Source organism: Pseudophryne corroboree, chromosome 11 (assembly GCF_028390025.1).
Source record: "Pseudophryne corroboree isolate aPseCor3 chromosome 11, aPseCor3.hap2, whole genome shotgun sequence".
In the NCBI taxonomy this organism is placed as follows: Eukaryota; Metazoa; Chordata; class Amphibia; order Anura; family Myobatrachidae; genus Pseudophryne; species Pseudophryne corroboree.
In genome coordinates, this window is record NC_086454.1 from 47,601,747 (window position 1) to 47,628,393 (window position 26,647).

At 46.7% G+C, this 26,647-nt stretch overlaps 1 protein-coding gene across 11 annotated transcripts in view; it reads left to right on the forward strand.

Annotated features, from left to right (window-relative positions):
- Window positions 1-26,647, forward strand: part of SHANK2 (SH3 and multiple ankyrin repeat domains 2) — a 998,986-nt gene that overhangs the window by 902,014 nt on the left and 70,325 nt on the right. For 8 of the 11 annotated variants that reach the window (XM_063944111.1, XM_063944110.1, XM_063944115.1 and 5 more), the window contains 3 exons: window positions 1,149-1,260; window positions 4,584-4,604; window positions 7,353-9,741. In XM_063944111.1, coding sequence (XP_063800181.1) covers window positions 1,149-1,260; window positions 4,584-4,604; window positions 7,353-9,741 — 2,522 coding nt within the window. The remainder of the gene's footprint in view (window positions 1-1,148; window positions 1,261-4,583; window positions 4,605-7,352; window positions 9,742-26,647) is intronic. The other 3 variants (XM_063944114.1, XM_063944116.1, XM_063944117.1) reach the window with 2 other exon arrangements.

Below are 26,647 nucleotides of genomic sequence, written 5' to 3' on the forward strand. Positions count from 1 at the left end.
TTTGAAAAATGACATTTGGATATTATGGGGGGAATTCAAAAGTTTGAAAAGTCAGTTGGGTGTCTGTTTTTTTTTTTCCTGTGTATTAGATAGGAAAAATCAGACACCCAACCGACTTTTCAAACATTTGAATTCCCCCCTATGAGTCACCAAGAAGTACCATCTCCATCCGACCTTATATATCCTTATAGCCAAACATTTCAACATACAGTATGTTATCCCTTATATGCTAAATGTCTATTAAAGTGCATTTTGACATATTCCTTTTCCCCTGGCCTATTTGTGCCATATCACTCAATAATGAGGTTATTTCATGGTGAAACAGACAAAATCAGTACTTCGCGATAATAAAGTTGTATGGCACAGAAACCTACAGGTGCATTATTACGCCTCATGGCACCAGTTCAGTCTCTTCTGTGATACACCATTCTGTTACCCTCTTACAGTGCCCACATTTACTCTGAAATGGAAATTCCTGTATTTTGCATTTAATCAGTCTCCGGTCTCGAGTCAGAAACAAATCAATAAAATATAAACTTTGTCCTTTTCAATCTTATTTACCCCCGGGGCAGTTTTTTGGGTAGGGGTATGGTTTAGTATTATTTTGAGATAATGCTTTTACGAGGACACTAAAGACATTTAAATGTTATTGGCCACAGACCTAACAGTGTCCTCTGTAATGGCATAGCTGAAAGCTCCAGGGTGTGGCACTTACATGCATCCTGGCTGTGAGCCGGTACCCACCTCTTGAGACTACCCATATGTGATCATAAATCCTAAAATTGTACCTCCCAGCATTATGAGGTGGGGGTGGGAGGCGGATAAGCACTAAATGAGCTTTGCCCCCAGTCCACCCAACCACACCTACATTGAAGACATTGCCCCAACTGGTAGAGCGTTGCCATATTGGTCTGTAGATCAGTCCTCTGTGCTGTGTCCTGCATCTTGGTGAATGGAGTTGGATTAGGAATGGGAGGGCTATGGATACTCAGGTCTGTTGGAGAAAGGGACACACTTGTGTAGAGGGAGACAGCACACAGCATTGCAATGCAAGCCACGATTACCCATTGGTGCACTGAACGTTATGTACTAATCCCATGTGTTTGGCAGGCATTGCATTAGCTTTGTTTTATTTTATTCTGTTTTAGTCACTGTATGATAGGCAGGGTATTGCTGTAATGCCGCCCACTGTTCCAGGGAGCCCTCGTGGTCCATTTCTGGGTATACCTCGTGGCACTATGCGAAGGCAAAAATCAATAGGTAAGCCACCTTTTCCTGCCCTTTCTGTGTGCACCCCCTGTTACGCTCAAAGCTTTCCCTAATCTTCTGGCACCTGTGGTGAACTAACCAACAGACCCTTGCATGCCATCGTTTCTGCCATTCTGTGTACATGTGTGACAATAGTAAATACATGACTGTTGGCGTTTGAGTCGGAGCTGCCGAGTTTTATTGTTGCTGGATAAAGTTGTTGCTCTGTTTGTTTTACTCATTGTGGTTTTTGGGCTCTGACCGGACAGCAAAGTGGGTCCGCAAACCCGACTCAGACCCGTCTCACTCATCCTGTGGTCACTCATGATCACTTCTTTGTGCTGTTCCTCTGTTACTGTAAGGGTATTGTCCAGGTAATTAATCCCCTGAAGCCAGGCACCCGTTGTGTTCTACATAAGGGGAGACCCTCGTAGGCCGTTATAAGGATGTTCCAAATGTCTACCTGGACATGTCCTAAGTTAGAAGAACGCACACTCCCAGGTAGTGATCAAATCCAGTGACACAAGGCAATGTCAGCCTGACCCCTAACCTCCAATGGACGTGTTGGCTCTCGGACTTGACTTTCTGATCAAATGAACCTGGGCACAATTAGTTGTTATTAATCAAGTCAAATCCACTACTTTAATCACGTCTAGATTAATTCAGTGATCAGCTCAATGCAGTAAAACAATTGTCAGATGAGTTGTCAGGTTGACACCTACAGTAGATGCAGGTAAATGAACTTTAATCAGGTTCTCACAGACCCTGTAGAACAGTGTGTTCTCCTGGATCTATCAGCAGGGCCAGCCTCATTGTAAAACAATAGAAATGACGACTTGCTATTCCTAATTCTGTAGAGAGAGCTAGAAAACATGTAGTGCTGGGGTCCCCTGAGGACATGAGTAAGTGGCCTTACTTTAGAGAGAAGTTGAGAGCCCTAGATTATGATGAGAAGGTGATGTAAGATAATGGGGGTACATCTGATCAGATGGCATTGCTCTTTTATCCTTAAAGGGGGATGCAGTCATGTGACCGGCGCTCAGGATACTGGCGGTTATCATGCCGACACACCAGAATCCGAGTGATCACAATGCCACATAACAGAAAGCCGTCACACAGGGTCTATTGCCACTCGGGGTGTCCACAACACCCATGGAGTGGGAATAGAACCTGTGGTGAGCGCAGCAAGCCCGCTGCGTGGTGAGCACGCTCATTGCACTCACCCCCCACACGGGTGGTCTTCAGTATGCCGCCGGCCAGGATCCCGGCAACCAGCATACTGGTGCCGGGATCCTGACCGCCGGCATGCCGACACATATTCTCCCTCCACGACCCCCCTGAGGGAGAATAAATAGCGCGAGCCACCGTGCCCGCAGCGTGGCGAGCGCAGCGAGCACTCACCAGGCTGTTGGTATGCCGGCGGTTGGGAACCTGGCGCCAGTATGCTGGCCCCCGGGATCCCGGCCGCTGGCTACTCATACCACACCTCCCCACACACGCTGGCATTCTGCTGCCGGGATCCCGCAGTCGGTATGCTGACCGCCGGGATCCTTTGGCACCGGCAAAGCATTACCAACCTGTTCAAGAATATGGCCTTTCAAAATTAAGTTATTAAAATGATAATTGAACACTGCAAATTATCAATGATTACTATTATTTTTTTAGACACAGCATTATCGGCTGTTGGGTTCTTTTTGGGAGGTTTTTGAAAATTGTCAATCAAACCTCATTAAAACAGTCAGTTTTCCACAACATACATTTTTAATGAACGGAGGCCAATCGTCGTATTCAAGGTCTCCTCTAGTTAAAATAAATAAATAGGTAAATTCAAATTGGAACGAAAAAAAAAATGTAAGTTACTATCTGCAAAATAAAAATTAAAAAAAAAAATCTAAAAATGACAAAAGCACAGCACTAACTGAACGTGTAGCCCTCCGCAACCTCATAGTGTAACAAGAACACATCCCCTAAGACACTAAGGGGTATATTTACTAAAGTGCGCGTTGTCAGAAGTGGAGGTGTTGTCCATAGCAACCAATCGGATTCAAATCAAATCTGCTATGGGCAACACCTCCACTTCTATACAGCCGCACTTTAGTAAATATACCCCTAGCTGTAGGGTTTCACTGCCACAGATGCAAGATGGAAAAGCAAAACCCTCTTATGAAATGTAGTATTTATTTTATCTATTTTTTTATTATATTATTAAATGTAGAAAATATAGCTCCCTGGACAGATTTTGTTAAATATAAACTCATCGCTTATTTAAAGGACTCAATAATACACATAATTAAACTCCATGCATATGTTTGCTCTATAAATACGGATACATTTCTGCAGTGTGGTAGTTTATCTATTAACGCTTACTCATATGTATAGCCCCTGCAAATTCTGCTTTGTTCCACTCTTGAAGGAAGACTCTGTTAACATAACCCCAATCTAGGTGCCTTCTACGCATCTGTACTCTTATATCCAGTGGCAAATGCAGGATTTGTAGAGGGGGGTTTCCAAATGCAATCTACAATCTCCCACTGTGCGGACCATGGAATACAGTATTAATATTTAACACTATAGATTGTACATAGTATAGGCTGTATCAATCATAATTAAATAATAAAAATAAGATAAGTGGTCAGGAAAATGTTAAACATACTGTAATAAATACACAAACATAACAAAACCTGTACTGCACCTTCTAAGCACATTATCCCACCTCATGGTAAGGCTCCTGTCTCTGCTTCCTGGTAGATACTCTCTGGTCCAGTGCACTGATTGAGGACTCAGAACCCCACACACACACACACACACACACACACACACACACACACACACACACACACACACACACACACAGCAAACTTGGTAGAAGAAGCTGCTACCACCACGGTGCCGAGCTCTGCTCTGTCCCTTAAACTGCACAATGTGACAGCAGCTCTAGTAATCGTATTATATACCATTGCTATTGTCATAATTTGAGCCACTTGCCAAGGGGAGGGGGATTTCTGGGCAACCAGAACACCCTACCCCCCCACACCCTACCCCCACCCTGCATTTGACTATGATATCTAGGCAGTAAAATGCACATTACGTGACCTACGCCTCCATCTTTGTACCACGGCTTGTACTTGTGTCATTTCACTTGTGTGCTCGTGTGTTGTTTTGAAATATCTCAGAGTGCCGAGATTCGCTTTCATTTGTCACAAAATCTGCAGATAGTAAATATAATTGCCACTGTCTGCATCACAATAATGCTGTGTAATCTGATGTTACGTGACTAGGCAGCAAAGCTGGAATATGATTTTCTGCATAATTAACAAGTGATTTCCTTTTGTCAGACAGCAGAATCACCCTGTCAGGTTAGTAGCTTAGTACACTATAGGCTGTGCAATTATAAACTGATTATTCTCACCGTCTCATTTGCATGTACTGCTGTGTTACTCACAGGCTGTAATTAGTGTGTATCAGCGGCAAATTCCACTAATGCTTTCGTTACCTCATCTTTTTTTTTTATCATATAAATATCTCCATTATAGCACCGCCTGCTATAAACCAAAAAGGGTTTTGGTGTTCTCTGTAGGTGGATTGTAGGGTTAACACAACGACATAAGAACACTGGAGCCTGCTCGCATGAATCATTTTATAAACCGATTAAAAATTTAATATTTCTAATCTGTCCACGTCATTCCTATAGTTGTGTATAAATGATTCGCTTCACGTGTATCTGTCGTGTACACCCAGCTGAGACAGCTAGTTCACGGGCTGAACCAGTATTTGTGGGAAACCATTTCCCACAGTGATGCCTGAGGTTCTAAGTATATTGAGAAGATGCATTCCCATGCTTCTGCCATTTTGTGCCTCAGTGATGTCACTGTGAGTGGATCGCCTCGGTTTAGCCCACAAAATGGCTGTCTCCACAGCTCATTGAGGACAGATGCATTTCAGCCAGCGAATGTTATGTAGTTCTGCGTACACTCAATTATGAGGAAAAAGTTATTACAATTCTTTTTATATAATAAAAAGCTCATTCAGTTTTCCGTACACTATTGTTTAACATACTGTAAGGACATTAAGAACAATTTAAAAGGCGGCTAAGGCATGCTGAAACTTGTAGTTTCACAGAGCAGATTAGCCATTGGGTCATTTCAACCAACTTTAGTGGATAGGCTGTTTTCTTTAGAAAAACATAAGTAATTAGCACAATACGTTCTAGAATACTTCCCCTTTTGGGAGGGTTGTTGTTTTGTAATAGTTAATAAAGCTCTTTCTGCACAGCAATGGGGACAAGTATTATGCAATCTCCGGATACATAACGTATACTGTAGTTATTATGGCCCAGATTTATCAAGCTTTGGAGAGTGATAAAGTACCAACCAATCCGCTCCTAACTGTCATTTTTCAAACACAGCCTGTAACATGGCAGGTAGGAGCTGATCACCATGCAATTTATCACTCTCCAAGGCTTGATAAATCTGGGCCTATGTATTGTTACTACACACAGTTTCTGGATTTTTTTTTTCTTCATACAGGAACAGAGATTTTAGAGTGAAGGTATTTTAGTTTTGTGCTCATTCTTTCCAGGGCGCTGTAATCCTACTTTACGGACATGGAAGAATATGTTGTTTTCATACCCCAATATGTTTGTGTCTACCTTTTATTTCTTTCCCATTCTGTCGGTCTGTGTTGTCCTAGTCTTTGCTGCTATATGTTTGAGAAGCGCACAAAATGTCCATTATTTACTCAACCTTGTGTCACGGTTGTAAAATTGTTTCAAGGCTAGACGTCTGTGCAGATTGTGCCACATGGGAGACTCAGATGTCGGAAATGATATAACTGCTTAGTCTGTATAGTCTAGTACAGGCCAGGCACATGACATTTCACGACCTTGCCATAATGTGCAATTCTTCTAGTACTTGAAACAGAACTTTTGTCAATGAAACTCGCTTGGCAAAAGTTGGAAGAGTTATGCCACATCACAGTCATTCAATGTGGTGATAATGTTTGTCTCTGCTAATTTTAAAACCAGTTTTGTTATTGTTATAGAGATTGTAGATTCACATTTGACTTTAGAGGTGTGAAATTAAGGCACTTCCATTAATAAGTCTTTGGAGTTTTTAATTTTTAAAAGAATAATTTGTTGGCTTAGACTTTAAGCACATTGCTTTGACGTATCTCCTTTTACAGCCATGATTTTATATCATCAGGCAGAGTTGTTTATTTATATTGCTTGTGGATTTGGCGCAAAACTGCAACTGGATCCAGTTGCATCCAATGCAGACAGCTCCACATGCCTTTAGGGCCCCATACACTACAACGATATGTCTGAGGCTGAAGTCGGAGGCGATTTTCCTTGAACTCTCCCTTGAGCTTCCCGGGAGTGGTTCCATATGATTCAATACGATTTGGTACATTTGGCATGCGATATATCTTATGCGATCCCAGCCATGCCTGCGGGAACCGACATATCACAGGTGCAACACTAATAATCTAGGGGAGCCGATACGATCCTCACAGGAACGCGCATCGGATCGGAAACACATCCAAAATGCCCGATTTCACCCGATATATCGGCCTGAAATTGGATGAAATTGGGCATTATCGTTCTAGTGTATGGGGCCCTTAAGATGTATGCAGGTGTAACAACCTGATGCTACAAAATACCCGGCTGAAAATATATAATGAGACAGAAAGGGAAATCCATGTACTTATGGGGGAATCCAATTGCGGGCAATGTTTTTGCCCCCGCAGGTTAGTGCGGCAACAGACAATATTTACAGCAGCCCGTTTGCACAATTTTGTACGCAAGCGTACAAAATTCTGCGAATTCAGGATGAGAATGGACCGCGAGGGATGTGATATGTGGTGTTGGTGCAATGGCAACTCGCACCCTTCGCCCACAAGTGGATTCCCCCATACTGGTGCAGAAGGGCATAAACAAGGCAAATTCATCAGAGGGTGGAAAACCTTTTTAACACCATTTATTTTAATCTAACTCCACATTTATAAATGTAGTCACAAAGTACAATATATAAAGTAGCTATTATATAACATTATTTCAATTGGAACACTAATTATAATGAAATAATACATGTCCATTTGTCCTACAGGTATAACTGAAGAAGAGAGGCAATTTTTGGCTCCTCCAATGTTAAAGTTTACTAGAAGTTTATCCATGCCGGATGCATCCGAAGACATTCCTCCCCCTCCAGCCACTTTACCTCCTTCGCCTCCTCCACCTTCACCATCACCATTCAACTCACCTAAATCACCATCTCCACGAGGCTATGGGACTATCAAGCCAACGTTCAATCAATCTGCAGGAACAAAGTCTCCGTCACCAGCCGTACGGTCGGATAATGTGGGGACGATCATGAGAGACAAAGGCATGTATTACAGACATGAGACAGACAGGTTTTCCTTAGACTCTGAAGATATTTATAGTTCCAAAATGTCATCCCAGCAAAACTTTGTAAAGAAGCGAGGCCAATTGCCAGAAAACCCTTACTCCGAAGTCGGGAAGTTGGGAAACAAAGCAGTTTATGTGCCAGCAAAACCAGCTCGGAGGAAGGGGATGCTTGTAAAACAGTCTAATGTTGAGGACAGCCCAGAAAAGACTTGTTCCATTCCAATTCCAACCATCATCATTAAAGAACCATCAACTAGCAGCAGTGGAAAGAGCAGCCAGGGCAGTAGCATGGAGACAGACCTTCAAACCTCAGAGCAGCAGGGGCAATTACGGCCAGATGACAGCCTTAACGTGAGCAGTCCATTCGCGGCGGCTATTGCTGGAGCAGTAAGGGACAGAGAGAAGAGGTTGGAGGCAAGGAGAAACTCCCCTGCCTTTCTGTCTACAGACCTAGGAGATGAAAGTGTGGGTCCTGCACCAAGCCCTAGGTTGCGGCACTCCAAGTCCATCGATGAGGGAATGTTCTGCAATGAGGAGAGCTTTAAGCACTTTGCAGGTCCAACCTCGCTAATTTTAAGCAGAGGAACTACAAATGCGTTCAGTAACAATGGAGATCTAAACAATATAAGGCTAGGAAAGGGAAAAGGACACGAAAACAATACAGTGAAAGGGATTTCTGGAAATTACATGCATCCGGTTACAGGGAAACTGCTAGATCCTAATTCTCCTTTGGCGCTGGCTTTAGCAGCTAGAGATAGAGCTATGAAAGAACAAGGTCAGCCCAGCCCTAGTCCCATTGAAACAGACAAGTCTGATCTAAACAAGCCGCTCTACATTAATACGAAACTAAGAACCAGTTCTGAAAGTTCATATCCTACGGCAGCAGCAGTCAGTACAAACCGGCAGAACCAGCGTGGGGTCCTAAAAAGACAGGAGACCGAGAACAAGCACGAATCAGAAGCGGCCAAGGAGGAAAAACGCCACGAGGAGAAAAAGAACATGTTGATCAACATCATGGACACTTCCCAACAGAAGACAGCCGGGTTGCTCATGGTTCATACAGTAGACACCACCAAAGCCGAAGATGTTCTTAATGACCATGAAGATGTAGAACCAGAGGTCTTTCCAGAGAATTCTAGTGCTCCAGCCTCAGAGTCTAATGAAAATGTAGAAGGTGCATTACCCGCAACAAGTGACCCCGGCCCCCCTATAATCCCTAGCAAAGCCATCGTGGCCGTCTGCTCTGTGGACGAGCCGGTTATCCTACCATTCCGCATCCCTCCGCCACCTTTTGCCTCAATAGATGTGGATGAGGACTTTATCTTCACAGAGCCGCTGCCTCCTCCTCTCGAATTTGCCAACAGTTTTGATATTCCAGAAGATGCTTCTGCAATTCCACCTGCTACCTTGGCAGACCTGTTGATGCAGAGGAAGAATGGCGCTCTCCATCCGGCTTCATTTAATCGCAACGTTGCCTCTAACTCTTTAGAAAGTAAAAAGCCGCCTGAAACTCTGTCGAACTGCCTGCCTGCCTCATTCATGCCGCACCCCGAGAGCTTTGATAATGTCACAGACTCTGGGATTGAGGAGGTGGACAGCCGCAGTGGCAGTGACCACCACTTAGAAACGACAAGCACTATTTCCACTGTCTCCAGCATATCTACCTTATCATCAGAGGGTGGTGAAAACTTGGACACATGTACAGTCTATGCAGATGGGCAAGCGTTTCTAGTGGACAAACCCCCAGTACCTCCAAAGCCAAAAGTGAAGCCCGTAATCAACAAGAGCAATGCCTTTTACAAGGACGCAGTCCTAGAAGAAAATGTGGACACTTTTGTTATCCCTCCTCCTGCTCCACCTCCTCCCCCGATAGGAATGCCATCCATCTTATCCAAAGTTGGGCAACAAAGGACCTCCAAGTTATGGGGTGATGTCCCCGAGGTGAAAAGCCTAATCATGCCAAGTCCCAAAGCCAATGTTATTAGTGAATTAAATTCTATTTTGCAACAGATGAACAGAGAAAAGACCACAAAACCAGGGGGTGGACTAGATTCACCAACTGGGATGAAAACCGCAAGTTTCAGCACAAGGTAATGCAAACTTCTTCTTGTATGTTATTCCGGATACAGATTTGTTTTCTTTTCTCTGTATGTGTCGGGACAGAGAGCTAGAGTACATACTGATTTCTATGGCAAACTATGTTGCTTCAACAAAAAGTTGTTGACTGGCCTACTTGGTAATAGTGGAGTAGAGCACTGTAGGTGTGAGGGTGCATTAATGTATGTAGTAAAGGTGGGAGTAGAGGAGGTATGAGAGTGCATTAGTGTGGGTAGTTTGGGTGTGAGGGTGTACCAGTGAGAGTAGCATAGATGGGAGTAGGATGAGTGTATGTAAAGGCTGGTGAAAAAATGATGGAAATGTTAATATGCAGGGGGATAGTTAAAATCGGGGACAAAGCTTTAATAAAACCTGGAACTATCCCCCTGTAAATCAAGGGCAGCTGGCATCTACAGTATGTTATACAGGTATTCTGCCAGACTGGCTGAAGCAGCAGGAGAAGACATCAATATTGCCAGCTTCTGGCTGTTCTGGCGTACATACTACTTGTCACTTATTGATATATATACTCGTAATTGTTCCTCATCAGTGGGTACTTACAACCATTTGAGGTGGGGGCACTGCATAGACAGCAGCAGTCTTAAGGTCCAGTCACTTCCCACTCTACCTCTGATCCTCCCATGTGATACCTGGGCCAGTTAATGTGTGGTCAAGTTGCCTTCTTATGCTGGTGGAATCAGTGTTACATGCAATCACAGCCAGTTTTATTCCAAAGTGATATTTTTGTTATTGCAAGTTATGTGCTTACTTATTGTTCCACAAATTATTATTTCCTTTCCACAATCGCCCTGGAGGAACATGTATGGCTGAAAAACAGGCTCACCGTGCTCCCTAGGTCACAGTAAAATTCCAGTTTATGTTTGCCAGGTCACCCCGCAAAATTCCACATGTGACCTGGAATACATGAACTGTGTGGGGTACTGAGGACCGAGTTTGCGCATCTGTGCGCTACATCATAGGGCATGTGACTGTGGTTGGTTGCCATGGTACTCACAATTGAGCAGATTTTGGCCGGTGAGATAGTAAGAACAACCTTGGTACAGTATTAAGGGCAGATTGCAGCAGGTAAAGATGGATGAGGGTGAGACCAGATTACATAATGGTTAAATTGTTTACATGATTTCATAGCTGTGTTGACCAGTAAACGATGGCAGGAACTGTCTCAACCTATTTTATGTTGATACAGTGATGATGTAGTGAAGAGAATACTAATAAGTAGCTCTCAAGCTATTGATAACTACACTTCCCATAATCTTTTAGTTACATTACTTAATATATAAGGAGATTTATGGTAAGAACTTACCTTTGTTAAATCTTTCTGCGAGGTACACTGGATTCCACAGGGAATTACATCGGGGTGTAGAGTTGGATCTTGATCTGAGGCACCAACAGGCTAAAAGCTTTGACTAGTTCCTAGGATGTATAGCGCCGCCGCCTCTATATCCCCGCCTCCAGGCACTGGAGCTCAGTTTTGTTAACCAGTCCAATACAGTAGCGGGTAAGAGAGACGACAACAGTTAGTAGCCACATACAACTACATTCTCACGACAGGAGAAGGTACCAGCGGCTAATGCCATACAAACCCAAAGAAACTAAGTGCGTCAGGGTGGGAGCGCCCTGTGGAATCCAGCGTACCTCACAGAAAGAGATTTTAAAAAAGGTAAGTTCTTACCATAAATCTCCTTTTCTGCTGCGGGGTACACTGTGATTCCACAGGGAATTACATCGGGGATGTCCTAAAGCAGTTCCTCATGGGAGAGGACGCACTGTAGCGGGCACAAGAACCCGGCGTCCAAAGGAGGCATCCTGGGAGGCGGAAGTATCGAAGGCATAGAACCTTATGAACGTGTTCACTGAGGACCACGTAGCCACCTTGCACAATTGTTCAAGGGTTGCACTACGGCGGGCCGCCCAAGAAGGTCCAACAGACAGAGTAGAATGGGCTTTGATGGTAGCAAGAGCTGGAAGGCCAGACTGTACATAAGCATGTTCAATCACCATTCTAATCCATCTGGCCAAGGTCTGCTTATTAGCAGGCCAGCCATGTTTATGAAAACCAAAAAGAACAAAGAGGGAATCAGATCTCCTAAGTGAATCTGTTCTCTTCACATAAATACGGAGAGTCTGTACCACATCCAAAACCGCTATTTGGAGGATAAACTAGGAGAGGTAAAGGCCGGAACCACAATCTCTTGGTTAAGGTGGAAAGATGACACCACCTTAGGCAGATAACCGGGGTGAGTTCTAAGAACCGCCCGGTCACGGGGAAAAATCATAAAGGGTGACCGACAGGACACGGCACCTAAGTCTGAAACCCATCTAGCAGAGGCAATAGCCAGCAAAAACAAGACCTTAAGAGTAAGCCACTTAAGGTCCCCAGACTCAAGAGGTTCGAATGGAGACTCTTCTAGGGCATCCAAGACAACCGACAAATCCCAAGGAGCCACAGGAAGAACATAGGGAGGTTGAATCCATAAAACACCCTGAGTGATACTATGAACGTCAGGCAGAGTCGCAATTTTTCTCTGAAACCACACCGACAAGGCTGAAATATGAACCTTGAGGGAGGCCAGACGAAGGCCGAAGTCCAGGTCCTGTTGCAGAAAAGCCAAAAGTTTGGCAGTACGGATCTTATATGCATCATAATTCTTAGCCGCACACCAGGTGAAGTAAGAATTCCAGACCCTATAATAAATCCGAGCCGAAGCCGGTTTACGGGCTTTCAACATAGTTTGAATGACGGCTTCAGAGAATCCCTTGGCCCCTAGAACTGAAGCTTCAAGAGCTACACCGTCAAAGCCAGTCGGGCCAGATACTGGTAGACACAAGAGTCCTGAACGAGGAGGTCTGGGCGTTGCGGAAGTAGAAGAGAGACCCTGCAAGTCTGAGAACCAATGCCGTCTGGGCCACGCTGGAGCGATTAGAAGTAGTATTCCTTCTTCTTGCTTGAACTTCCTTATTTCCCTGGGCAGGAGTGACACCGGAGGGAACACGTATGGCAGCCGAAAGTTCCATGGAATTGCCAGGGCGTCCACGAATGCAGCTTGAGGATCCCTTGTCCTTGCTCCGAAGACTGGAACCTTGTGATTGTGTCGAGACGCCATCAGGTCTACATCTGGTAGGCCCCTCTTGTCCACTAGGAGTTGAAATACTTCTTGATGAAGGCTCCACTCTCTGGCGTGTACATCCTGATGACTGAGGAAGTCCGCTTCCCACTTGAGGATGCCCGGGTAGATGGCGTTCTGCCCATAGAAGAATCTTTGACACTTCCATCATTGCCATGCGTCTTTGAGTGCCGCCTTGATGATTTCTGTACGCCACCGTGGTGGCGTTGTCCGACTGTACTTGAACAGGCCTGTTCTGTACCAGAGGCAGTGCCAGTTTCAAAGCATTGAACACTGTCCGCAAATCCAGAATGTTTATCGGGAGGAGAGGTTCCTCCCTGGTCCATCGACCCTGAAGAGGGTGTCGCTCGAACACCGCGCCCCAACCCCACAGAATGGCATCCGTCCTCAGAAGGACCCAGTTGGAGATCCAGAAGGAACGACCCCTGCTCAATTGCTGGTCTTGTAGCCACCAGGTCAGTGACAGGCAAACCTCCGGAGTCAAGGAGATCATGTGAGTCCTGATCCGGTGTGGCAGGCCGTCCCATTTGGAAAGGATTAACCTCTGCAGAGGACGGGAATGAAATTGAGCGTACTCCACCATGTCGAAAGCCGACACCATGAGGCCTAGTACTTGCATCGCCGAGTGTAATGACACACGTGGGCGAGATAGGAAGAATCTTATCTTTTCCTGAAGTTTCAGGACTTTCTCTGGAGACAAGAACAACTGTTGGTTGTGGGTGTCCAATAATGCCCCCAGGTGCACCATGCTCTGAGCAGGGACCAGTGAGGATCTCTTCCAGTTGACGAGCCACCCGTGGGCTTGCAGGAATTGGACCATCAGTTCCAGATGACGGAGAACCTCTGGAGAGTTCGCCAGGATCAAGAAGTCGTCCAGATACGGCAGGATCCTGATACCCTGACGGCGGAGCATAGCCGTCATGACCGCCATGACCTCGGTGAAGATTCTCGGAGCCATGGTCAGGCCAAAAGGTAGGGCCGTGCCAATAGCAAACCGCAGGTATTGCTGATGCGACATGGCAATAGCAATATGCAGGTAAGCATCCTGTATATCCAGGGATACCATATAGTCCATGGGCTCCAAAGCCAGAACAATAGAGCGAAGAGTTTCCATACGGAATTTGGAAACTTTCACAAATTTGTTCAGAGATTTGAGATTAAGAATGGGCCGGGAAGACCCATTCGGTTTCGGAACTAGGAACAACGTTGAATAGTACCCCCTGCCTCTCTGAGCCAGAGGCACCGGCTATCACCCCTGTGTCCAGGAGGGATTGTACCACCAAATGGAGAGATTTTGCTTTTACCGGATCCGAAGGGATGTTTGTTGAGCAAAACTGGCGAGGAAGACGTTTCTTGAAAGAGATGGCGTATCCGTGAGTGACCACTTCCTGTACCCAGGTGTCTGAAGGGGTCTGTAACCATACCTGAGCAAACCGCAGAAGTCGGCCTCCCACCCTGGGGTCCCTCAGGAGGAGGCCTGCCCCGTCATGCAGCAGGCTTGTCTGTTTTGGAAGCAGGCTGAGGGGCAGCTCAGGAACGTTTAGGTTTGGGCTTAGTCGATTTGGAAGTGCGAGCCTGTTTCGGGTACGCCTGACCCTTTGCTTTACTTGGAGGTCGAAAGGAGCGAAAGGAAGTACTTTTAGCCTTCGGAGCCGAAGGATTAGTACTAGGCAGACAGGCAGTCTTAGCGGATGCCAAGTCAGCAACAATCTTGTTGAGATCCTCCCCAAAAAGGATGTTTCCCTTAAAGGGGATCACCTTCAAGGTCTTTTTAGAGTCCAGATCTACAGATCAAGACCACAACCAGAGAATCCGGCGAGCCAGAACGGACGTAGTAGACGCTTTGGTCGCCTCCTGAATATAATGAGAGGCTGTAATAATATATGAAAGACACTGTCTAGCATTATCAGGAGAATCAGACGGTAGTTCTGCTTCAACTTCCTGAACCCAGGGTTCAATAGCTTTTGCAGCCCAAGAAGCCGCAATAGTGGGCCTATGCACAGCTCCTGCAAGAGTGTAAATAGACTTCAAGCAACCCTCCACACGCTTATCCGTCGGTTCCTTCAGAGTGGTGACTGTAGTGCCAGGCAGAGCAGATGACACCACCAGATGCGCGACCTGTGAGTCCACCGGCGGCGGTGTTTCCCAATTTTTACTTAACTCTGCAGCGAGGGGATAACGAGCTAGCATCTTCTTAGATAGGGAGAATTTCTTTCCTGGATACTCCCAGGATTCCTGATGTATGTCAACCAAATGGTCAGAATGTGGTAAAACTAATTTAGTAACCTTCTGGCTCTTGAGCTTATCCGGTTTCTTAGAGGTATCTAGAGGTCATGCTTCATCATCAATTTGAAGAATCAGTCTGATAGCCTCCAAGCGGTCAGGAACATCCACCTGTGTAATAGATTCCCCATCAGAAGCATCTGCATCAATGTCTGAGGGGTCAGTACATGTGCCAAGTATCCGAAACATGTGTGGATTGTGAGGAAGTAATGGCCCGCTTAGATGACCCCTTGGTCTTAGACGGGCGAGGATTAGGTTTTTGTTTTGCCAAAGACTGATTTAATTGCTGTAACTGAGTGGACAGATTATCTGCCCATGGCGGATTAACCGCAGGGACAATATGTGGCTGTAATGGCACAGGAGGTCCCACAGGGGGCGCAAGTCTAGTTACCAGCATAGTCAGTAAATTAGAAAAGGCAGCCCAAGGTGGGTCTTGGTGTGCCCCCGGTGCTGCAGACTGACTGAGGGGTATAGAAACCCCGGTACCTGAAGCCTGAGCTGTAATGTTTTCTTCTGAGCAATCCGTGGCGTCAGCACTGCATGGTGCAGGATCAGCCATGGATCTACCACCCTGTTTAGCAGACATTATTTGTAAGCGTAGTCTTAGGGCGTAATAGTACAATAAAAGCAGACAAAATACCTGACAAAAATCCCCTGTATAGTGTGACTGCAAAGCAGAGCACAAACCGAGAATTTAAGAGGCATATGGTGACTGAAACACACACAGAAAAATACCAAAGTAGTATATCCTGTGAGACACTATATCATATGAGAACCCTGATGCACTTAGCCTCCTTCAGGGTACAGAATATAGGGATAGCAATATGTGTGAGATACACGGAATAGAGGGGGTCATTCCGAGTTGTTCGCTCGGTAAATTTCTTCGCATCGCAGCGATTTTCCGCTTAGTGCGCATGCGCAATGTTCGCACTGCGACTGCGCCAAGTATATTTGCTATGCAGTAAGGAATTTTACTCACGGCTTTTTCTTCGTTCTGGTGATCGTACTGTGATTGACAGGAAGTGGGTGTTTCTGGGCGGAAACTGGCCGTTTTATGGGTGTGTGTGAAAAAACGCTACCGTTTCTGGGAAAAACGCGGGAGTGGCTGGAGAAACGGAGGAGTGTCTGGGCGAACGCTGGGTGTGTTTATGACGTCAAACCAGGAACGACAAGCACTGAACTGATCGCAGATGCCGAGTAAGTTTCGAGTTACTCAGAAACTGCACAGAGATGTCTTTTCGCTATATTGCGAATCTTTCGTTCGCAATTTTGATAAGCTAAGATTCACTCCCAGTAGGCGGCGGCTTAGCGTGTGCAAAGCTGCTAAAAGCAGCTTGCGAGCGAACAACTCGGAATGACCCCCAGAGACCACACAGCAGCTATTGGCACACACACAGTCACATGTACAATGCAGAAATGATTACCAACAATAAAACAGTACTGGACTAGCAATACTAAGTGACTGGACTACTAAGTAAAGGTGTGTGTGTGTGTGTGTGTGTGTGTGTGTGTGTGTGTGTGTGTGTGTGTGTGTGTGTGTGTGTATATATTGTCAAAGAACGGAGAGCGCACTCATGATTATATTAAAAAGTAACAAACTTTACTCGAAGACATATGCTCACATACACAGGGGTATATTCAGTAACTGTCGGAAGCTGCCGTCTTGTCGGAAAGACGGCAGTTTCCGACAGTTTTAGGTCGGAAGGGGTTCCGACCTATTCATTACGGCCCCATTTATTCCGACAAATCGGGAAACCCGACTTGTCGGAATGCACGTTGATCAGCGGATTCAGCCGCCGATCAGCATGCATTGTCAGAAGCGGGGCCAAACCCGACAGGTTTTAGCCCCGTCTCCGACTATCTCAATCCGACTTTAAAAAAAGTTGGATCGAGATGAGTGAGCTGAGAGCAGGAGACAGGAGAGCAGCGGGGAGAGCAGGAACCCAGCGGCAGCATCCACCTGGCTCCAGCAAGCGAGGTCTGCAGCCGCTGCTCCCCCCGTCTCCTCCTCTCCTCACTCCCCGCACTGTCTCCTCTACTGCTCTCCTCCGCTGCTCTCGCCTCCCCCCCCCCCCCCGGCGCCGCAGGCATCCCCCCCGCGCCGCTGATAGCTCCCTTCCCCCGCATCGCTAATAGCTCCCCCCGCTGCTGACAGCGGCAGCGGCAGGTCAGGACACCGAGAGCGGCCAAATCCGACAGTCGGATTTGGACGCTCTTTTGAATAGGGGTTGTCGGGTCCATTCCGACAACTGCATGTCGGAATGGGCCCGACTCTTATTGAATATACCCCATAGAGGTTACAATTCATCAGCAAGGGTGTTCCCACAGCAACTCAGCCGTTAGGTATTCACAATCCCGGCTCGTATCCACTCCGGCTCTCCTTTCGGAGGATGACGTCACAGCGTCCATGTCTATCACCCACGCCCAACGCTTTTCATCCTATGGTGACTTGGTCAGGGGGTGTGGTTTACCATCTACAAGCTCACTTTATATACCCATTTGGGGTATTCCTCTCAATCAGTCACTTAAATAACCTCTAACAATAAAAATGATCATTTGGCACATCTCACAAAACAATGTACATTTCTATATATTAAGAGGCCAAATCCGACCATGGTCACATTTTGCCGAATGAATCTTATTACATAATACAGCGTATTTCTAATCCTTTTGTTTAAATGTTGTTTATTACCTTTTAATGAATAAAACAGCTGAACTCCATCCAATGTAGCCATGATTCGGATTTAGCCTTTACATCCATTCACAAAGCAACATTTCTCTGACGTCCTAGTGGATGCTGGGTACTCCGTAAGGACCATGGGGAATAGACGGGCTCCGCAGGAGACTGGGCACTCTTTAAAGAAAGATTAGGTACTATATCTGGTGTGCACTGGCTCCTCCCTCTATGCCCCTCCTCCAGACCTCAGTTAGAATCTGTGCCCGGCCAGAGCTGGATGCACTTAGTGGGCTCTCCTGAGCTCACTAAAAAAGAAAGTATTTGTTAGGTTTTTTATTTTCAGTGAAATCTGCTGGCAACAGACTCACTGCTACGTGGGACTTAGGGGAGAGAAGCAAACCTACCTGCTTGCAGCTAGTTTGTACTTCTAAGGCTACTGGACACCATTAGCTCCAGAGGGATCGAACACAGGGCCCGACCTCGATCGTCCGTTCCCGGAGCCGCGCCGCCATCCCCCTTGCAGAGCCAGAAGACGGAAGATTCCAGAGAAAATCGGCGGCTGAAGACTCCGGTCTTCAATAAGGTAGCGCACAGCACTGCAGCTGTGCGCCATTGCTCCCACAGCACACCACATGCTCTGGTCACTGGTGGGTGCAGGGCGCTTGGGGGGGCGCCCTGGGCTGCAATTTGTATACCTTACTTGGCAAAATGCACATAATACAGTTCTAAACTGTATATGTGCCTAATCCCCCGCCATAAATATTACTAAAAAAGCGGGAGAAGCCCGCCGCTGAAGGGGCGGGGCTATGTTCCTCAGCACAGCCAGCGCCATTTTCTCTTCACAGCTCCGCTGGAAGGACGCTCCCCAGGCTCTCCCCTGCAGTATACACTACGGAAAGGGTAAAAAAGAGAGGAGGGGGCACATAAATTTAGGCGCAATTGTGATAATAAGCAGCTATTGGGGGGAAAAATTCACTTTGTACTAGTGTAAATCCCTCTGTTATATAGCGCTCTGGTGTGTGCTGGCATACTCTCTATCTCTGTCTCCTCAAAGGACTTTGTGGGGTCCTGTCCTCAGTCAGAGCATTCCCTGTGTGTGTGTGCGGTGTGTCGGTACGGCCGTGTCGACATGTTTGAGGACGCTTACGTGGAGGCGGAGCAGGTGCCGATAAGTGTGATGTCGCCCCCTGCGGGGCCGACACCAGAGTGGATGGATATGTGGAAGGTATTAACCGACAGTGTCAACTCCTTGCATAAAAGGTTCGATGACGCAGCTTTGGGACAGCCGGCATCTCAGCCCGCGCCTGCCCAGGCATCTCAGAGGCCATCAGGGGCTCAAAAACGCCCGCTACCTCAGATGGCAGACACAGATGTCGACACGGAGTCCGACTCCAGTGTCGACGAGGATGAGACAAAGGTACAATCCACAAGGGCCATCCGATGCATGATTACGGCAATGAAAAATGTGTTGCACATTTCTGACATTAACCCGGTTACCACAAAAAAGGGTATTATGTTTGGGGAGAAAAAGCAGCCAGTGACTTTTCCCCCATCTGATGAGTTAAATGAATTGTGTGAAGAAGCGTGGGGTTCCCCAGATAAGAAACTAGTGATTTCTAAGCGGTTACTAATGGCGGACCCTTTCCCGCCAACGGATAGGTTACGCTGGGAGACATCCCCTAGGGTGGACAAGGCGCTCACACGCTTATCAAAAAAGGTGGCACTGCCGTCTCAGGATACGGCCGCCTTAAAGGAGCCTGCAGATAGAAAGCAGGAGGCTATCCTGAAGTCTGTGTATACACACTCAGGTACTATACTGAGACCTGCTATTGCTTCAGCATGGATGTGTAGTGCTGCCGCAGCATGGTCTGATTCCCTGTCAGATAACATTGATTCCCTTGACAGGGACACTATTTTGCTAACCATAGAGCATATTAAAGACATAGTCTTATATATGAGGGATGCACAGAGGGACATTTGCCGGCTGGCATCTAGAATTAATGCAATGTCCATTTCTGCCAGGAGAGTATTATGGACTCGGCAGTGGACAGGTGATGCTGATTCTAAAAGGCACATGGAGGTTTTGCCTTATAAGGGTGAGGAATTGTTTGGGGACGGTCTCTCGGACCTCGTATCCACAGCAACAGCTGGGAAGTCGACTTTTTTACCTCAGGTTCCCTCACAGCCTAAGAAAGCACCGTATTATCAAGTACAGTCCTTTCGGCCTCAGAAAGGCAAGCGGGTCAGAGGCGCGTCCTTTCTGCCCAGAGGCAGGGGTAGAGGGAAAAAGCTGTACCAGACCGCCAGTTCCCAGGAACAAAAATCCTCCCCTGCTTCTACTAAGTCCACCGCATGACGCTGGGGCTCCACAGGTGGAGCCAGGTGCGGTGGGGGCCCGTCTCCGGAACTTCAGCGACCAGTGGGTTCGCTCACAGGTGGATCTCTGGGTTCTACAAGTGGTATCTCAGGGATACAAGCTGGAGTTCGAGACGTCTCCCCCTCGCCGTTACCTCAAATCAGCCTTGCCAGCTACTCCCAAGGAAAGGGAGGTAGTACTGGCGGCAATTCACAAGCTGTACCTCCTGCAGGTGATAATCAAAGTTCCCCTCCTTCAACAGGGACGGGGTTACTATTCCACAATGTTTGTGGTACCGAAACCAGACGGTTTGGTGAGACCCATTCTAAATTTGAAATCCTTGAACACTTATATAAGGAAGTTCAAGTTCAAAATGGAATCGCTCAGGGCGATTATTGCAAGCCTGGAAGAGGGGGATTATATGGTATCACTGGACATCAAGGATGCTTACCTACATGTCCCCATTTACCCACCTCACCAGGAGTACCTCCGATTTGTGGTACAGGGCTGCCATTACCAATTCCAGACGTTGCCGTTTGGTCTGTCCACGGCACCGAGGGTATTTACCAAGGTAATGGCCGAAATGATGATACTCCTTCGGAAGAAGGGAGTTATAATTATCCCGTACTTGGACGATCTCCTTATAAAGGCGAGGTCCATGGAGCAGTTGTTGGTCGGAGTAGCACTATCTCAGGAAGTGCTACAACAGCACGGCTGGATTCTGAATATCCCAAAGTCGCAGCTGGTTCCTACGACGCGTCTGCTGTTCTTGGGTATGATTCTGGACACAGAACAGAAGAAGGTGTTTCTCCCGGAGGAGAAGGCCAAGGAGTTGTCATCTCTGGTCAGAGACCTCCTGAAACCAAAACAGGTGTCGGTGCATCACTGCACGCGAGTCCTGGGAAAGATGGTAGCTTCTTACGAAGCAATTCCCTTCGGCAGGTTCCATGCAAGGATCTTTCAGTGGGATCTGTTAGACAAGTGGTCCGGATCGCATCTTCAGATGCATCGGTTGATCACCCTGTCCCCGAGGGCCAGGGTGTCTCTGCTGTGGTGGCTGCAGAGTGCTCATCTTCTCGAGGGCCACAGATTCGGCATTCAGGACTGGGTCCTGGTGACCACGGATGCAAGCCTCCGAGGTTGGGGGGCAGTCACTCAGGGAAGAAACTTCCAAGGACAATGGTCGAGTCAGGAGACTTCCCTACACATAAATATTCTGGAACTAAGGGCCATTTACAATGCCCTAAGTCAAGCAAAACCCCTGCTTCAAAACCAGCCGGTGCTGATTCAGTCAGACAACATCACGGCGGTCGCCCATGTAAACCGACAGGGCAGCACAAGAAGCAGGATGGCAATGGCAGAAGCCACAAGGATTCTCCGATGGGCGGAGAATCACGTGATAGCACTGTCAGCAGTGTTCATTCCGGGAGTGGACAACTGGGAAGCAGACTTCCTCAGCAGGCACGACCTCCACCCGGGAGAGTGGGGACTTCATCCAGAAGTCTTCCAGCTGATTGTAAATCGTTGGGAAAGGCCACAGGTGGACATGATGGCGTCCCGCCTCAACAAAAAGCTAAAAAGATATTGCGCCAGGTCAAGGGACCCTCAGGCGATAGCTGTGGACGCTCTAGTGACACCGTGGGTGTACCAATCGGTTTATGTGTTCCCTCCTCTTCCTCTCATACCAAAGGTTCTGAGGATAATAAGAAAGAGAGGAGTAAGAACTATACTCATCGTTCCGGATTGGCCAAGAAGAACTTGGTACCCGGAACTACAAGAAATGATCTCAGAGGACCCTTGGCCTCTGCCACTCCGACAGGACCTGCTGCAGCAGGGGCCCTGTCTGTTCTAAGACTTACCGCGGCTGCGTTTGACGGCATGGCGGTTGAACGCCGGATCCTGATGGAAAAGGGCATTCCGGTTGAAGTCATTCCTACGCTGATAAAAGCTAGGAAGGATGTGACAGCAAAACATTATCACCGCATATGGCAAAAATATGTTGCTTGGTGTGAGGCTATGAAGGCCCCAACAGAGGAATTTCAGCTGGGTCGATTTCTGCACTTCCTACAGTCAGGAGTGACTATGGGCCTAAAATTGGGATCCATAAAAGTCCAGATTTCGGCCCTGTCTATTTTCTTTCAAAAAGAACTGGCTTCACTGCCTGAAGTTCAGACGTTTGTTAAGGGAGTGCTGCATATTCAGCCCCCTTTTGTGCCTCCAGTGGCACCTTGGGATCTCAACGTTGTGTTGGATTTCCTAAAATCACATTGGTTTGAGCCACTTCAGACCGTGGAGTTGAAGTATCTCACGTGGAAAGTGGTCATGCTTTTGGCCTTGGCTAGGCGTGTGTCAGAATTGGCGGCTTTGTCATGTAAAAGCCCCTATCTGATCTTCCATATGGACAGGGCAGAATTGAGGACTCGTCCCCAATTTCTCCCTAAGGTGGTATCAGCGTTTCATTTGAACCAACCTATTGTGGTGCCTGCGGCTACTCGGGACTTGGAGGCTTCCAAGTTGCTGGACGTAGTCCGGGCCCTGAAAATCTATGTTTCCAGGACGGCTAGAGTCAGAAAAACTGACTCGCTATTTATCCTGCATGCACCCAACAAGCTGGTTGCTCCTGCTTCTAAGCAGACTATTGCTCGCTGGATCTGTAGCACGATTCAACTTGCACATTCTGCGGCTGGACTGCCGCATCCTAAATCAGTAAAAGCCCATTCCACGAGGAAGGTGGGCTCTTCTTGGGCGGCTGCCCGAGGGGTCTCGGCTTTACAACTTTGCCGAGCTGCTACCTGGTCGGGATCAAACACGTTTGCAAAATTCTACAAGTTTGATACCCTGGCTGAGGAGGACCTTGAGTTTGCTCATTCGGTGCTGTAGAGTCATCCGCACTCTCCTGCCCGTTTGGGAGCTTTGGTATAATCCCCATGGTCCTTACGGAGTACCCAGCATCCACTAGGACGTCAGAGAAAATAAGAATTTACTCACCGGTAATTCTATTTCTCGTAGTCCGTAGTGGATGCTGGGAGCCCGTCCCAAGTACGGACTTCTGCAATACTTGTATATAGTTATTGCTTAACTATAGGGTTATTGTTCTGAGCCATCTGTTGAATGAGGCTCAGCTGTTGTTCATACTGTTAACTGGGTATAGTTATCACAAGTTGTACGGTGTGATTGGTGTGGCTGGTATGAGTCTTACCCTGGATTCCAAATCCTTTCCTAGTAATGTCAGCTCTTCCGGGCACAGTTTCCCTAACTGAGGTCTGGAGGGGGGGCATAGAGGGAGGAGCCAGTGCACACCAGATATAGTACCTAATCTTTCTTTAAAGAGTGCCCAGTCTCCTGCGGAGCCCGTCTATTCCCCATGGTCCTTACGGAGTACCCAGCATCCACTACGGACTACGAGAAATAGAATTACCGGTGAGTAAATTCTTATTTTTAAACAACTCTTAATTAATTAATTTAACAATGTAACATAATCCAGGGAAACAAATATATCAATTAAACTGTGCCGCACCCCACTACACCGCGCTCTTACATGTACATATTAAGTCTGCTGACCAGGACATAGCCGCTGCCACCAGCACACTCTATGCCACGTGTACACGATTAATTGTGGAGAAACGGCACAATATCACATCCCTCATTCATACCATATGGTACGAATGGATTTAATGTGTAGATCCTAAACGTTTCCCGTTTGATAATAAATTTAGAATATCCCCTTTTCTTTCATCCAATTCCACCTTTTCTGTGGCCTTGAAGGAAAATCCATGTCGTTTTGAATCACAGCACCCAGCAAAATGACGCCGGACACTGTGATTCTCAACTTTATTTGTGATATTTCCTACATGTTCTAAGATTCTTAATTTCAGGATTCGCTTAGTCTTCCCCACATATTGCTTCCCACATCTGCATTCTAAAAGGTAAATTACTTGTGTACTAAGACAACTTAATTTTCCCTTAATCTTCCATGATTTCTCGTTAGTGGAGTTAAAAAACTGCTTATGGTCCTTATGTTTTTGAAATTCTTTATTTGTACGTGGTTAAACAAGATAGACAAACAATACATGGACATATGGGACAGGTGGTCATAAGACCCAACGTCCAGCAGAAACCACAATTTTAAAATAAACAGTGAGAATAAAAAAAAAAAATGAACAATAGTAATCAAGTATGAAATTCGGGGAGGGAGGGAAAGGAGGGAGAGGGGGACAGGGGGGGGGGGGGGGGAGACCACGGTATAATCCAATCACAGTACATAACCTGGCAGTAGTGAGATCAGGAGAAAGAGGGAGAAGGAGGTCAAGGGAGAGACGAAAGAAGATAAGGATAAGAAAGAGAAGAGGAGAGAGGAAGAGAAAAGAGAAGAGGAGGGAGGCGATGGAGGCGGAGCAGTAGGCAATGCCCATGGGTCTACGGAAGGAACTAGGAGCAAGAGGGGGGGGGGGGGGAACGGCGATCTACGTTCAGCAGCGAGCAAGGGGGCCCAAACCTGCTCAAAAATGTGACCCCGGTCGTGGAGATAATATGTAATCTTCTCCATTGACGCAATATGCCAAATTTTGGTTTTAAGAGACGGGAGAGAGGGTGGGGAGGGGTTCTTCCAGTTAAGAGCTATCAGCGATTTCGCCGCCGTTAGAATATGTGTAGCTAGTTTTTGGGTGAATTTATTAAGCATCGGGGGAGGGTAACTTATGGTCCTTATTAACAAATTGACAAGCCTTACACTTTGTGCATGCATAGAAGCCCTCCAACCTGTCACAACTGAGGGTTTTAGCTGACAGGAGGAAGCCTCAGTTGTAGGGGCTGAGAGGAACTTAAACCGGGGAGGTTTAATCAGACCCCTGGACATGTAAGTGTTAAAAGGAAACCCGAAGGTGTGACCATGACAACCAGGTAAAAGTAAATTAAAAGTTTATTGACAAACTCCGTGTAACAACAGACAGCAAATAATAAAAATGGCAATGATAAATAATATGATTCCTGGAGCACTCTGACCATGAAATGGTTTCACAGGACACTGGTAGGTTAAGAACAGTTGTTAAAGTCCTAGATGGAATAACCTTACCAGGCCTGGCTGTAGTAGTGAAGATATCCAAGGAACATGCCAGTAGATGGAACAGATGAAGCTGGTAACTTGAATCAGCTGTTGTAATTGCTGGATGGAACCAGCCAGGTGGTAAGACACGGAGTGGATGCGGAATGGAATCAGCCAGATGATAAAGTCACTGAATGAATGCTGGGTGGAACCAGCCAGATGATGAAACACGGAGTAAATATAGTAAGATGCTAGGGAGCGTGGAAACAGAGGAGTTGAAGGATGATTACCGGTGGTAGTGGATACTGCTGGAAGCAGATGAAATAGCTGGAAGCTGGAAACTGGATCAGCCACGGAGGACTGCAGAGTCAGGCTGCACCGCAGGATGGTAGGCAGGTGCGGGTCTCTTTAGTGGATGCTGGAGACAGGAGCTGGAACCTGGAAACACAACCACAGGAGAGAGACTGGAACAAAGTATGACAAACACAGCACTGACCATTTGCTGGCCCAGGCACAGGATACTTATACCTGCAGCAATGCAGGTATTGGCTGGGCAATTATACAGATTTCCAGGCAGTGGATTGGAGGAACTGAAACATGTGATTGAATCCAACATGGCTATGCCCATGTTAGAACTTGGAGGGAAAACTGGTTTAGGAAACCATGTGGAAACATAACTACAATGGCGGCGCCGGCCGCAGAGGACAGGAGACGCCAGACTGAGAAATGCACGCTGATACTCGTGGATGACAACGGAGGCCGCGGCAGGCATGGAACACCACACTGACAACCTGCACCTATAACACAGGAGCGGCGGCGGAGGACGGTAGACGCCATGCAGGATTCAAACATGGCGCCGCTGTGACAGCATCTCAGCGTGACAGGAGGGATGTGCAGTATGTGGACACAGATGAGATCCGGCCTTGGAACGCTGAGCGAGCCTCAGGAGACATCTGAAAGGCAGGTAATGGCGTACAGATACCCGGATCGTGACACAACCTATCGGTCGTAAAGTAATATTCTTCTTCAGATTACTTGAAGCTAGCTTGTTTTCCAAGGAACATGATTTTCTATAAACCACCTGTGGTCACCTAGGAATCACATTTTGTAATAACGGATCTAAGCATAGGATATCCCAATGCTTCTGTAGAATCCTTTTTATTTCACCTCCCTTTGTATTGTACCTAGTCACAAAGGGAATTGGGAATCTCCCCCTATCCTGTTTATCTTGTTTATATACTACCAACTCAGATCTGTTTCTATCCCTTGCTCGATTATAGGATTCCTCAATAACCTGTTCAGGATAATTCTTATTTCCAAGCGTTGTTTATATATATATATATATATATATCCGCTTGTTCCTCAAACTTAGCCAACTCTGAACAATTCCGTCTAA